This window comes from Tripterygium wilfordii, chromosome 4 (assembly GCF_013401445.1).
Source record: "Tripterygium wilfordii isolate XIE 37 chromosome 4, ASM1340144v1, whole genome shotgun sequence".
Classification (NCBI taxonomy): domain Eukaryota; kingdom Viridiplantae; phylum Streptophyta; class Magnoliopsida; order Celastrales; family Celastraceae; genus Tripterygium; species Tripterygium wilfordii.
In genome coordinates this window covers 993,254-1,007,158 of record NC_052235.1, presented here as the reverse complement: position 1 = coordinate 1,007,158, position 13,905 = coordinate 993,254, and the positions used below count along the sequence as shown (strand labels likewise).

Sequence of the window (13,905 nt, the reverse complement as noted above, 5' to 3'; positions counted from 1 at the left end):
CGATATAACAAAAAAAAAAAAAAGAAGAAGAAGCAGCTAACAATAGATTGGCGCACGCAAAAACAAGCTACTTACGTTTGAGCCCAAACATTTTGACTCGGTGATTTTGCTTGGACTAGGTTTTGTTAAAAAATTTGTTTGTCATTTTGTGACCTTTTCGAAGTTATTTTCTTCTTTCGTGTTGTTTTTTAATCAAAAATATATATATAATTTTTCTAAACATTATGGTGTCCCTTGTGCCAGTCTAGCTTATGTCTAAAGCCCTAACTTTGGCTGCTTAGGGCTAGGGCCAGCCCCGCTAACTGATTATTAAGGCGTTTTATTTGACATGCATGAAGGATTACGATTTCCACAACAGAACAAAAGTTCGACGGAGATATCTCTAGCTTCATGGTACTGTGTTCACATGGTGTGGTGTGTAAAAATGCAAGTGCGGCAGTGACATGTCACTTTTTAGCAACAAACAACATTCAATGCAAACAAATGAAGTACAATAATGCAAAAAACAAGTAAGTTGTTTATTTTATTGCGTGAAAAATGTGGGTGTTCTGGGTTTAGGAAGTACTATCAAGCAATTCCAGTACTCTACTGCTAGCCGGCTACCTGTAACCACGAATTTATTGTAAGATGATGGTTTGGTGAAATGATTTTCATGGTCGAGGCTATATCAAAAACCAATTCACTTCCCTTGGATGGTTCTTGTAGTTGCCAAAAATGATGTGATCCCACCAAGTCATGTAAACGACAAATCTAATTGGACTATTTGAGTCCACAGGCCTAACCACTACAGTTAGGCCCAGCATAAGGCCCAATCTAAGGCCCACATATAACCTTTGCATCATAGCTAAGTAATGTTATAGTCATGCCAACTTTATCTGACACTATATTTGACACTTGCAGCTAATGTCTTTTGGGTCACTTGCTTTATTATGTTCACAGTAACCATTTCCTAAGACAGGAACTAGGTCCCAAGGTATCTCTACTGTATTGGCGACTGTGTAGAGGCACCAACATAACGAGGGCGCTGGTACGTCTGAGCGCCACTTTATGGATTATTTCCTTTGTAAAGGAGTTTCAACCAATTCAGGTTACAACCGATATTAGTGGATGTGACAGCTTCATATCCCTAGGTATGACATTCTTTCATGTAAATATCTATTCATTAATTACTGCCTACTATTCTACCCATGCCCCTATCGACACCTGTCATAATCATTTCATATTGTAGTCTTATCTCATCATTTACCTATCAACCCTGACACAACCGAGATAATGGACTTTCGTACATCTATTCTATACAATTTGGTCCAATGGGACAAGTGGAAGTAACACACAATTCCCGAGGTCGATCCCCATTTTTTTTATAAATACCCCTTTCAACTATATGCGTGGGAATCGAGCATTTTTCCAACCCAAAGAACAAAAAGAACTATATTTTCCCAAAACTTCACTAAATACACTCAGACAAAACACTAAAACCATAGTCGGTCTTCCATCTCCAATAAATACTAATTTGATCGTCGGAGCCTCCACGACCGGGCACCGGCACCACCCAAACCGGTTAAGGAGCTTTTACAGTTGTTCTTGTTGTGACATTTGCAGGATTTAAAGTTGCAGACGGACTCCACGAAGATAAAAATTGACCTTTCAATGATTGTGGCAATTTACCCCTACAGTTTTGGGTTTGGCTCTCCTGTTCTAACAGGGTCATGAGTGTTCATCCAATCCCTTCGTACGTAACCATGCTTCTATTCCATTACCATGTCTTACATTCAAGAAGTGGATTGAGAAAAAAGGACCCAGCCCAAATAAAAGAATTCGCATCTACAACCTTAAGTAAAGGTTAGCTTTAGTCACACCCTGGTTTTTTTTAAAGACACCCCGTCAACTGATTTTTACAAGGGATAGTCAACTTAGATTGGATGTCTTTAGAAAAAATCAGGGTGTGACTAAAGCTATCATTACGTAAATTGTGCTCAGGCCCATTAGGATACTCTAAAATGCAGCGATTATTTCCTAAGCCACACTGTCAAGTGTCAATGGATAGTAGAGTAACTAGAGTTTACTAAGCCCATAAGGTATCACTAGTCCATTCGATATACGATGTCATTGGGCTAAGCCCATTAACTGATCCAATGATCTTCTTAACGATGTATTACTAGTTTAACGGTCCAATAGTAGTTTACTAAGGCCCACTCGGCCACTCGGATGATAAATTAAAGCCTACGTGATTCAAAACAACACACGAATAGGGTCGTTTACCGCAGCGTCATTGTCACTGGCTTATTGAACAGCCAGTCTGGCGGCCGTGGCTCACCAACGAGAAGATCAGCGATGTTGGCCGAGGCAGAGAGGATGTTTCCCCAACTTTCTCGCCCACTGCTGAGAGATAACTGTGATGCAAATGCAGAGAGAATAACCAAACAGATCTGGAATAATGGTAAAGGTGGGACTGGTAGATATATATATATATATCTAGATCAACGATCAGTAGCTGTTACAAACAGAGGAAAACACTACAAGAGACTGAGAATCACTCCCGGATAATGAGATTCACTCTCTTACAGACAGTTGAGATTCACTCCCAAGCTAGGACAAGACAATAAAGACAAATAAAATCTTCAACAACCAGAACTGCCTCCTTCCTAAGCCAACCATGACTTAAAAGGCACCCGACAGGACTGAAAGATGGGCCACACGTTAAGGCCCATTGGGCTGGACGGTTGTATTGCTAAGGTTTGCGCCAATTCCCTCCTCCCCTGGAGAATTCAGCTCCGATGAAGAACGAGCCACATATTGCTCTAAAAGGCCAGGACAAACAGAGTGTAACTGTGTACTAGTCATCCACGCTGCTTCAGAGAGGGGTTTGTCACTCCACGACACGAGGAACTTGTCATAACCACCACGTCGAGTAGTCACGAACTGGTGATCTAAGATAGTTGCTGGGACCTCTTCAGTTTGTGGGGTGGCGGACAGGTAAGGTGAAGGAGTATCAGGATCAGTTGGTGACACAGAGAGAGTGAGATCCTCCACATTAAAGATGGGACTAATCTTTAGGTTACCAGGTAAATCTACCAGGTAAGCATTGGAACCCAGGCGTTGTTTAATCGGGTAGGGACCAGCCTTGCGAGCATGTAGTTTATGATAAGTTCCAGGAGCGAAACGCTCCGCTCGGAGCCGAATAAGGACCCAATCACCCACCTGGAATTCTGCATATCGACGATGGTGATCGGCTTGTTGCTTGTACTTATCGTTGCTCAAGATAATGCGCCGTTTGATATCTGCATGGACCGACCTGATGTGATCCGCCAACTCCAAAGCTAACTCACTAGGCCGCAGTTTACTGGGTAAGGTATGCAGATCAATGGGGGCTCTTGGTTGGATCCCATAAGCAGCCTCAAACGGAGAACATCCAATGGTCCGATTGCGAGAGCTGTTGAAGGCAAACTCTGCTATGGGAAAAACCGTATCCCAAGTACTTCCATGGTCACTGACGAGACAACGTAGAAGATTTCCAAGACTGCGATTAACCACTTCAGTTTGTCCGTCGGATTGGGGATGAAACGCACTCGAAAATTTTAATTTGGTACCTAGTTTAATCCATAGTGTCTTCCAAAAATAACTCACGAATTTACTGTCCCTGTCAGAAACCAAACTCAATGGTAAGCCATGTAAACGGACGATGTTTTGGAGGAAGAGAGAGGCGATGCGGGAGGCATCATGAGTCCGATTGCATGCGACAAAGTGAGCCATTTTGGAAAACCGGTCAACCACAACCATAATAGAGTCGTAACCAGCAGTTGTCCTAGGTAGGCCCAACACAAAGTCGAGGCTTAGGTGCTCCCACGGGTGATCAGGGACTTGCAAAGGTGTGTAAAGTCCTGCATTGCCCTTGGCACCCTTGTTGATCTGACATACACGACACTGTTTCACCACCTTAGTCACGTCTCGCCTTAAGTGAGGCCAATAAAACCTATCCTCCACCAAAGAGAGAGTTTTATCAATACCAAAATGGCCAGCTAATCCCCCTTCATGCAACTCTAGGACCAAAAATTCTCTTATAGAACCGGATGGTATGCACAGCCTCAAATCACGAAATAGGAACCCGTCATGTAGAAGATAACTGCTGTTTGCTGGAAGACTACCATCCCGGAGAGCAGACCATGCTTCAGAAAAATCAGAATCCCCAGCATACTGTTGGGGGAATTGGTCGAACCCTGTGACAGTGGCCTTGAAGGCTACCAGGACATGTAATCGTCGACTTAGCGCATCAGCTACTCGATTATCCTTGCCAGCCTTGTGTTTGATCACAAAGTTGAATTGCTGTAAGAAATCAAACCACCTAGCGTGGCGGGCATTCAACTTCTGCTGGGACTGTAGGTGCCGCAATGAATCATGGTCCGTGAATAAGACAAACTCACGATACACCAAATAATGCTTCCAATGCTTTATCGTCTGAACCAAAGCATAAAGCTCAATATCATAAGCTGAATAGCGCGTGCGGCAGACATTTAGTTTTTCACTAAAAATGGCAATCGGATGTCCTCCCTGACTTAGGACACCACCGATTCCCACATGGGATGCATCACAAGCCGCTTCAAATACTTGTTCAAAATTAGGCAGCCTTAAAACCGGGGCTTGTGTCATGCGAGCTTTGATGTCCACAAAGGCGGCTTCGGTAGCAACAGTCCAGTGGAAGGTAGGGGACTTAAGACACTCAGTCAATGGTGCTACCACGGTACTAAATCCACGAATGAACCTCCGATAAAAAGTGGCCAGACCATGAAAACTACGAATATCATGCACACTCGTCGGTGTTGGCCATTCTAGAATAGCACGAATTTTCGCAGAATCAGCCTCGAGTCCCTGGTCGGAGATAACAAAGCCCAAAAAGGTGACGCGCCTTTGTAAGAATAAGCACTTTTGGCGGTTCACAAAGAGTTGTTCAACCTGCAAAATCTGAAAAACCACTCTCAGATGTTCAATGTGATCATTGGTATTGTTGCTAAACACAAGGATGTCATCAAAGTAAATAACAATAAACTTCCCAATGTATGGCCTGAATGTTTGTGTCATCAATCGTATAAAGGTACTCGGGGCATTGGAGAGCCCGAAGGGCATGACAAGCCACTCATAGAGACCATCTCGAGTTTTAAATGTCGTTTTCCATTCATCACCGGGCCGAATTCTGACTTGATGGTAGCCACTTTTGAGGTCTATTTTAGAGAACACACTAGCGCCGCAAAGCTGGTCCGTAAGGTCATCAAGCCGAGGAATGGGAAACGATACTTGATGGTGAGCTTATTAATAGCTCGACTATCCACGCACATACGCCACGTCCCATCTTTTTTTGGTGTTAATAGCGCGGGCACAACACACGGACTAGTACTCTCCCGAATGAAACCCTTGTCCAAAAGCCCTTCTACTTGTCGCCGTAATTCATCGTGCTCTTTAGGATTCATCCTATAGGCTGGCAGATTTGGTAGACTGGACCCGGGGATAAGATCAATGGCATGTTGAATAGAGCGCATGGGTGGTAATGTGTTTGGTAGGTCCTCAGGCATTATTGAAGTATACTCTGCCAAGAGCTTAACGAGCTCGGGGTTCCTGTCTATGTCTGTATTCGGTGCTGTCTTGGTAGGTTGACCCATCACAATAAGACATAATTGCGATTCCTTACAAGCTTGCTCAAACTGACTCATAGTGAGGACCTGTGATTCTGATGACAGAACCCCTTGGTGAGATTTTCGTGGAGGTATAGGCAGGACTGCACTGTTGCCGGGCCGCATGGGCTTAAGTATAACCCTCCTTCCCTTGTCCAGAAAGGAATAGGTGTTAGCTCGTCCTTGGTACACAACATCATTGTCATATAACCAGGGCCGCCCAAGGAGGAGTTGGCACGCTGTCATCGGGAGAACATCACAACAAACTGAGTCGTGATACTTGCCAAGAGAAAAAGCAATTAGACATTGTGATGTCACCGGAATCGACGTGTCATTCACCCAACTAACACGGTAAGGTGTGGGGTGGTCATTAATCTTCAACCCCATCCGCTTCACAAGGTCTTCCGCAACCACATTCATTCCACTACCACTGTCGATGATGACATCTAATGCTCCTTTCCCAAATTCCACTCGGGTATGGAAGATACTAGTCCGAAGCCAACTATCATCACTTTCAGCCACTTGTCCCTGCCCTGTGAGGATTCGTCGAATGACACAACTGGGTAATGTAGACGCTTCTAACTCTTCTTCTTCGCAGTCAATGGTTTGGGATTCAGACGGTTCAGCATCATCCTGGGCCAACTGCACCAACTCACTCTCACATACAAGAGCAACTTTCTGCTGGGGAGATTGGGGCGGATAGGAACAGAGTTGGAATGATCGGATCGGCCGCGCAAACCCTTCAAATCAGTGGCCTTGCCATCAAAAGGCAAAATCTTGGGACGGGGATAAGCTGACTTGAGTTGGGTCTCAATCTCCTTTGCAATCTGATGGGCTTCCTCTAAAGTGTTTAAAGACAACTGCATAGACAACATGTGCCGTTTGATTTCATCGTTAAGGCCATTGATAAAACGAGTCAAAGTTTGTTCTTCATCTTCAGTAACGCCACTACGGACGCTGAGGTCGTGGAATTGATGGGCATACTCGTCCACTGAGAGACGGTCTTGGCGTAAATTCAAAAGTGCTCGAAATTTTAAGGCACGATAATTCTTGGGAAGATACTTTTTGTTCAATCGTGCTTTCATCTCCTCCCAATCAACAATGGCAGGTTGCTGGAGCCGGTATTGTTGTGCTTCAACATTGAGCCACCACACTTTGGCTGCCCCTTTTAACTTGGCCTTAACCAACTGAACCGTGGCCCCAGCAGGCACATTGTACCACTGAAGATACTCTTCTAAGGCAGTCAACCAGTCCTTGAACTCATTGGGCTCCATATTGCCCGAGAAATCTGAAATTTCGAGCTTAACACGTCGGGATACGTCAGAGTACTGGTCATAGTGTCTAGGAAAACCAGGTTGGCCAATGGTTTCGCGGGAGTGATACCCGGCATACCCAAGCTCGTCGTAGGGATTTGGAGGTGGATATGGTGGGCGTGGCCCCTGCGCATATTGTGGGTAAGATGGATTTGGTGGTGGGTAAGGCTGGTGATTAGGAGGGTACCGGTGGGGTGAGGGTGAGGGTGAGGGTGAGGGTGAGGGTGAGGGTGAGGGTGAGGGGGGGGGGCGTACTAGGGGAACTCCTGGATTTCGGTAGTGGTGGGTGGTGGGTGGTAGCTGTGGCCGGGGTCGGGAGATATTGAGGTGGAGTTGGTTTGGTGGTGGTGGGTGTGGTGGAGTAGCAACAGGTAGATCGACCGCAGGAGGCGGATCTGCAAGTTCATTCAAACTATCAGGACTAGATGCGCGACTAACACGATCTGGAGCATCAACATTCCCAATGAGGGGGTCCTGATTAACAGGATGATCTGCATCAGTGGCAACTGTAGGAAAGAGGTGTTCCCACATGGTGTCGACCTTATCCACCACGAGATCCATTCGGCGAGACATGTCTTCCACGAGATCCATCCTACGAGACATGTCCTCCAACAACTGTTCCACCCGGGATTCGGGGGCACCATAGTTCCGACCGCTGCGTGTGGTACTCATGAAGGCACACGCAAACCTCTGATACCAAAATTGATGCAAACGCAGAGAGAATAACCAAACAGATCTGGAATAATGGTAAAGGTGGGACTGGTAGATATATATATATATATATCTAGATCAACGATCAGTAGCTGTTACAAACAGAGGAGAACACTACAAGAGACTGAGAATCACTCCCAGATAATGAGATTCACTCTCTTACAGACAGTTGAGATTCACTCCCAAGCTAGGACAAGACAATAAAGACAAATAAAATCTTCAACAACCAGAACTGCCTCCTTCCTAACCCAACCATGACTTAAAAGGCACCCGACAGGACTGAAAGATGGGCCACACGTTAAGGCCCATTGGGCTGGGCGGTTGTATTGCTAAGGTTTGCGCCAAACTGAGAAGAAGCAGATGCTGGAATTCTTTCTCGCCGGAGAAGCAAAGCATGAAGTCAAAACTGATTTTGATGGAAGGGTTTCAGTAATTATTTTCCATAATAATAATTGTTGATATAATGTGCTATTCTGAATCGTTATTTGATGCTGGGAAATCCACTTTTGTTTGATTGAGACCAAACTCTTGTGTCATATTAACTTGCTGATGGTTCTCAATTTACCATCATACTCGATAATAATTTTCTTGATAATTTCATATTCAATTATCTGTTAGAATATGATAAAAATGATATAAAATGCAATTGACATTTTTTTATAATATACCAATATACCATGCCAAGGAATTAATATACTAGCCGATAACATTCACTTATTTATTAATTTGCGATCTGATCGAACAAACAACATAAAACATAGAAATTAAAATTGACATTTAAGAAATGTAAGCTTATCCATATCCCTAAATCAATTGGGACTGGGAGATACGCCAAATGTTATAGATGTGACAATGTAATGTATCATGAAAACAGTTTATAGAGGACTCGGATTAACCAAGGCTAAAGAAAGTAGTTCCTCGTCATGTTCTAACAGAGGCATCACTTGTTCATCCAGTGTGACCCATGCTTCCACTCCTTTGTTATCTCTTGCGTCCATAAAATGGATCATATTCCCATGATTATGCCCAGCCACCAGTTGGGCCGCACCCGCATACGGAATCCATGAAGGTTTTCCCCACCCATAATCGACTTCATAAAGCCCAAGGTTGCACCAGCTATTCATCGAAAGTTGTTCCATTTCCTCGGATATAGACGTCAAAACTAATTCACGAATCTCTTTCATGGCCCTGCAAAGATTCCCCGATCCTTCATCACCTTCAAAGCTCTTCACAAGGTCATCGTTGATTGCCAAAACAGCTTCCCTCATCTGACGGACGAAATCGCACAACTCTATTTCCTCACCATCTGTTTTTGATATCATGGCCACCGCTAAAATCACAAAATTTCCCACCGAAGTTTCTGAGAATTGCGGGACAGCCCTTCGTCGGAAATTCACTGTATTTGTCAGGAAAATTGATTTTTGGGTACCTGATTTTACCTTCAATGCAGACATTATGCGTTTAAGAAGGAATGCAGAGGCAACCTCTGTGCGAGAAGGGTCTGGCACAATTGAGCTTGCTGCTTTGGCTTTGAGATTGCTCAAGACTGATCCATCAAACACAAACCTCTTTGTAACAGACATGCCATTTGTAATCAAGAGACTTGACAAACCTACAGTGGTTAGATGTTGTGGGAATAGATGGTCTTGGGGGAAAATTGATGAGGCACTGAAATCAGGAGTCGGAGCTCCTTCAATTGAATCTCGAGCAATAGTTGCCCAAGTTCTCATGAATGTACACAGAGCAGTTGCATCAAAAATCTTGTGTGAAGCAACCACACCAATGGCAATGCCACCACAAGAAAACAGAGTTTCTTGAATCATCAAAAGATGAGCTCCAGGAGTTATTTCTCCGTAAATGATCTGGTCTGGCAATATTTTGGGGAATGCTGAGATAGTGGGGTGTTTGAGGAAGTCACATAAATTGCAATTGATTCTGGCATTTATATAACAAGCGCCTTCATCATTGCAATCAACGGAAAGATCGTCGACCTTGGCTTTTCCGGCGAGAGGGTAGTAAAGACTTAGTATCTGCGAGAGAGACTGTTTCAGCACTTGTGATGTTTGAGAGATGGAGGCTTGGTTTGGTGGATAAAAGAGAATTATGGGAAAGTATGCGGAGGGGACGAGTTGATCAAGGAGAGAGATTTTGTGGGTTTTGAGGTGATGATTTGCTGGAGAAGGTTTGATGCACTCTCTGGATATTATCTCAAACTCCATTGTCATTATTTTCAGTTGTAGAGCTATGAGACGCATCATTCATCTGAACCAAATTCAGTATATATCTATATACAAATGTTGTCATGTAATGGGAAGATAAAAACGTTATAAAAACAAAGCTAACATAGATTGGCTGGCAAAACACATTATTAGAAACATGATACTTACGATTAAGCCCAAACATTTTGACCGAGTGATTGTGCTTTAATTTGTCTTTCGTTTTCGTTGTAGTTTGTACTAGTTGCTAATCAAATTGCGTCTATTTGAGTTTTCGACGGTTCTATTGGTTTGGGATCAAATGTGCAAAACACACACACACATACGGACACGTAATATGTTTTCTTCTGCATCTTTTGCCAAATCGATAAATCAGGACCTAGACCGATAACATCTCTAAGCTAGTGGAGTGGGTTTTGTTAAAAATTTCCGGGTAACATATATAGATTGGATTGCAAAACACGTTAGATTTATGGTACCTACGATTGTGCCCAAACAGTTTGACTGAGTGAGCATTCCCTAATTGTGCATTGTCTTTCGTTTCGTCAATTATTGGGTAACCGGCCTGGCCAGACCCAGCTCGATGTACACCTTTACTCAACCTAACTGATTAGTAAGGAGTTCCATACTTTTGAGGTCGTCATATGATTCGATTCTCAACAAACCTGAACAAAAGTATGACGGAAGACAAGGAGATATATCTAGTAGCTTCAAATGGTGTGGTGTGTAAAGATGCAAGTGTGCAAGATACGTGTCAAGTTTTAGCATTTGGTTGAATACAAGTGTACATGCACAAACAGTAAGTTGTTTAGACTTCAGTGCGTGAAAAATATGGGTGTTCTGGGTTTAGCCGTTTAGCTATCAAACAACCAACAATTCTTTGTATGAATACCAAGATGAATATGATGGTTTGGTGTTACGATTTTCATGGTGGAGGCTTGTTTGTGAATTGTATTACAAGCGCATAAATAGTAGAAGTAATAAAGTGATGAAATAAAATATCATTTTTACGATGATATTTTGACAAGCAATTGAGTACCGATTATAATTAAGTTGTACACTATTTGAAGAATTGCGTTTGTAGTTTTATTAATTAACAACTAACATAAACAAGTAATTAAAGCAATATAATTAGATTCAAACAAAAGTATCTAAATCAAGTATTAAAAATACTTGGTACTTAATTTCACCATACCGTAAATGGATAGTCATAGTAGAGTTCACTAAGCCCACGAGGTATCTTACAAGTCTAGGGCTAAGCCCATTAACCAATCCAATGATCTTCTTAACGGTAAGACCCACTCGGATGCTCTAAGCCTGCATGAGGTATATCTTACAAGGCCATTTCCGATTGGGCTAATGACAATACATAACTTTTTTTTGTAAACTTTCTCTACAATATTTCAAACAAATAGCTTGGTGATTGAAAAAAATGGGTTGGTGTAAAATCATAGCTAATTAGCTATGAACTAAAAGCAACAAAAATAATGAGTTTTGTGGTTTGCCTTCAGAAGGATGCTCAAATCCAGAATCCACAATAGCTCGGAGAAGCTCTGGCTTCAGGAGGAAGTCTCTGAATTCTGAACTGTGCATTCCAACATAGCCCCTACAAAAAAAAAGAAAGAAGAGTAGTAGTAATTCATGAATGGAAAAAATCAAGACAGGTACAAGCAAAAGCAGGATAATATAGCATATAGTCTAATTGAATCCTACATCACAACTTAAATCCAACAACGCAACCAACATGATATAGCAGAATGAACCATTGAACCATAATAATATAGCCAGTAATGGCAAAGCAAACCGAGATCACTCTAAGGTTAAACTCAGTATTCCCCATATTTTTTGAGTTACACAATCATAACAATGGGATGCCACTTTTCTTCCAGCACATTCAAAGCAAGAACACAGAATCAGCCATAAATTAGTTATTTACTTTTTGGCAGCTTCGCCATTAACTTTGGCACCGACTGAATCCGGGGCTTTCTCTTCGTCTTCTTCATAGTCGAGAAGCTCCTCCTCGTATGCTTCGTTCTCCCTTGATTCTCTACAAAACGAAGATTCACAATAACAAAAATCCACATTAAAGCACAAAAATCTAAAGTTAGGGCTGACAATAACGAATCGGTAAGCGTGTATAGATTAGGGTTTCGAGCGAAATAATACCTGTTAGGCTGCTGTGAGTAGAGGATTTGGGGGTTTATTTTTTTAAGAAGATTAGTTTGATTTATTTATTTTTATTTTAGTACAATAAATCTCAGGAAAAAAAATAATTTAAAAACTAAACTGAATATCGAATACTGAATCAAAACAATTTTTTGAAATTGTTAATGAAATTACGGAAACATTACTATATATCCATAATTTTGATGTACAAAATGATTCCCATACTTTTTCTCATACCACATAGATTATGGACACCAAAATTGTGGACACATATCATTTTGGATGAAGTTATGTAATATAGCTTGTCATAAAAAGGAAAGTGTCTTTATGTAATGAAATGCAAGAAGAGAATTGGCAAATGGTCTCGTAAGGTTTTATTTAGGTAGGCTTAAGGTCAAACACATGACCCTATTCAATTCATAGTTTTTCATTCAATAATATAATAATAGATGGATGATTTTGAATCCAATAATATAATTCACTGTGTTCATATTGTAGAAGCATTATTATTAATTGTTGACAGGCACTTGAAATTGTTAATAGCTTTTCATGAATGAAGTCATTTGTTGTTGCAGCAAGCGAGTTGCATCAGATTGGGGATGGAAAACATGAAACACATGCGACTCTCCCTCTGCTTCCACGAGCTTCACATCTTTTACTCCTCTGTTCCTCATAAACTCATAATACATGACCCCTCTTTCTTTCAAGAAATCCAAGCCAGCAACATAAACCACAACACCAGGAAACTCTCCCCATTCAACTGCAGACAACTCTTGCATTTCAAAATTGCACCCAAAGTAGTCGCGATTCGATCCTTCTGGAATGCTCAATCGCCAAAACATATCGTTCATCTTTACATCTCCTTCTGCATCATCAGCCATCTCGTTCTTAGTCCTGTTTTCGCTCCCAAAATAAGGGTGTATCAATAACAACCCTTTGATTTTAATGTCACAGAATTTGTTATTTCTCATTGCTTTTACGGCGACATGGTGTGCAATGTTTCCTCCAGCGCTGTCACCGGAGAGGAAGACCCGTGAAAGATCAGCTTGCTTGAGCCAGGGTTCGGACCCAGCTTGATGATTCAGCCATTCAAGTGAGCTGTAACAGTCTTCATAAGCTATGGGGAGGCGATTCTCGGGTGCTAAACGGTAGTCGATAGAGAGAATGATAGATTGTGAGGCAACAGAGAAATCTCCGAGGAAATAATGATATCCAACCCATGTAGTGGATCCAATACAAAAACCACCACCATGAAAATAAACCATAACAGGAAGATAATGTGTGATGGATTCCTGAGCAGTATCAGGAAGGAACAACCTTGCTGTTATTGGCTTTGATGGGTCAACGACAATATCCTTGAACTTGTACCCAATGGGTGAGCTTTCTGATTCTACAGAGACTATTCCAGGTGTAAAGCGTTCCACAGATCCATCGGCAAAGATTTGCAAGTAACCTGGTGCTTCTGCAACTATTGACATTCTTTATTTGAAGAAATGAAGAGGGAGTTGGTTCGGGCCTTCAAAGTTCAGCAAACACCACACATATACTTGTTGATGGTGCAAGCCAAGGAGAGCTGGGTGATGCTTGGTTGCCCATGCAAAATGCATGGAGTCGGATTTAGGTTCATTGTTCGATAAGAGTTTGGAGGGACTCCGTTGTTGCTTCATGCTTGGATTGACGGGCAGATAATTGGGGGGAAAAAAAAGAGGAGAATGTTAACTTCCCGCGTCAGGTAGGGGTCGAACTCTGCTTAGGAAACAGATGCTCTATCCACTGAGCTACAGGCGCTGAAAATTGCAAGTTCCCCACTTCTGCAAATCTAAATGATAGTACTCT

The 13,905-nt window shown here is 42.2% G+C and overlaps 2 protein-coding genes across 2 annotated transcripts; both read right to left on the bottom strand.

The window, feature by feature from the left end:
- Nucleotides 1-11,140: 11,140 nt before the first annotated feature.
- On the bottom strand, nucleotides 11,141-12,311 carry LOC119996155 (DEAD-box ATP-dependent RNA helicase 15-like). Its single transcript, XM_038842689.1, has 3 exons — nucleotides 12,244-12,311; nucleotides 11,840-12,001; nucleotides 11,141-11,509 (listed from the first exon to the last, which is right to left on the bottom strand). Exons 1-3 carry the CDS (start codon nucleotides 12,309-12,311, stop codon nucleotides 11,362-11,364), a joined length of 378 nt encoding a protein of 125 aa, XP_038698617.1. The 3' UTR covers nucleotides 11,141-11,361.
- A 208-nt stretch (nucleotides 12,312-12,519) lies between these two features.
- On the bottom strand, nucleotides 12,520-13,880 carry LOC119995888 (probable carboxylesterase 17). Its single transcript, XM_038842355.1, has one exon. The coding sequence runs from the start codon at nucleotides 13,545-13,547 to the stop codon at nucleotides 12,606-12,608; it is 942 nt and encodes a 313-aa protein (XP_038698283.1). The 5' UTR covers nucleotides 13,548-13,880; the 3' UTR covers nucleotides 12,520-12,605.
- Nucleotides 13,881-13,905: the final 25 nt, after the last annotated feature.

Bases quoted from the DNA above. Each gene is read 5' to 3' on its own strand.
- LOC119996155 (XM_038842689.1), bottom strand. From the start codon at position 12,311: ATGTGGTATGAGAAAAAGTATGGGAATCATTTTGTACATCAAAATTAT. The intron at 12,002-12,243 runs GTAATTTCATTA...CCCTAACTTTAG, and splicing joins GGATATATAGTAATGTTTCC to ATTTTTGTGCTTTAATGTGG. The intron at 11,510-11,839 runs GTAAATAACTAA...TTTTTTTTGTAG, and splicing joins AATGGCGAAGCTGCCAAAAA to GGGCTATGTTGGAATGCACA.
- LOC119995888 (XM_038842355.1), bottom strand. From the start codon at position 13,547: ATGTCAATAGTTGCAGAAGCACCAGGTTACTTGCAAATCTTTGCCGAT.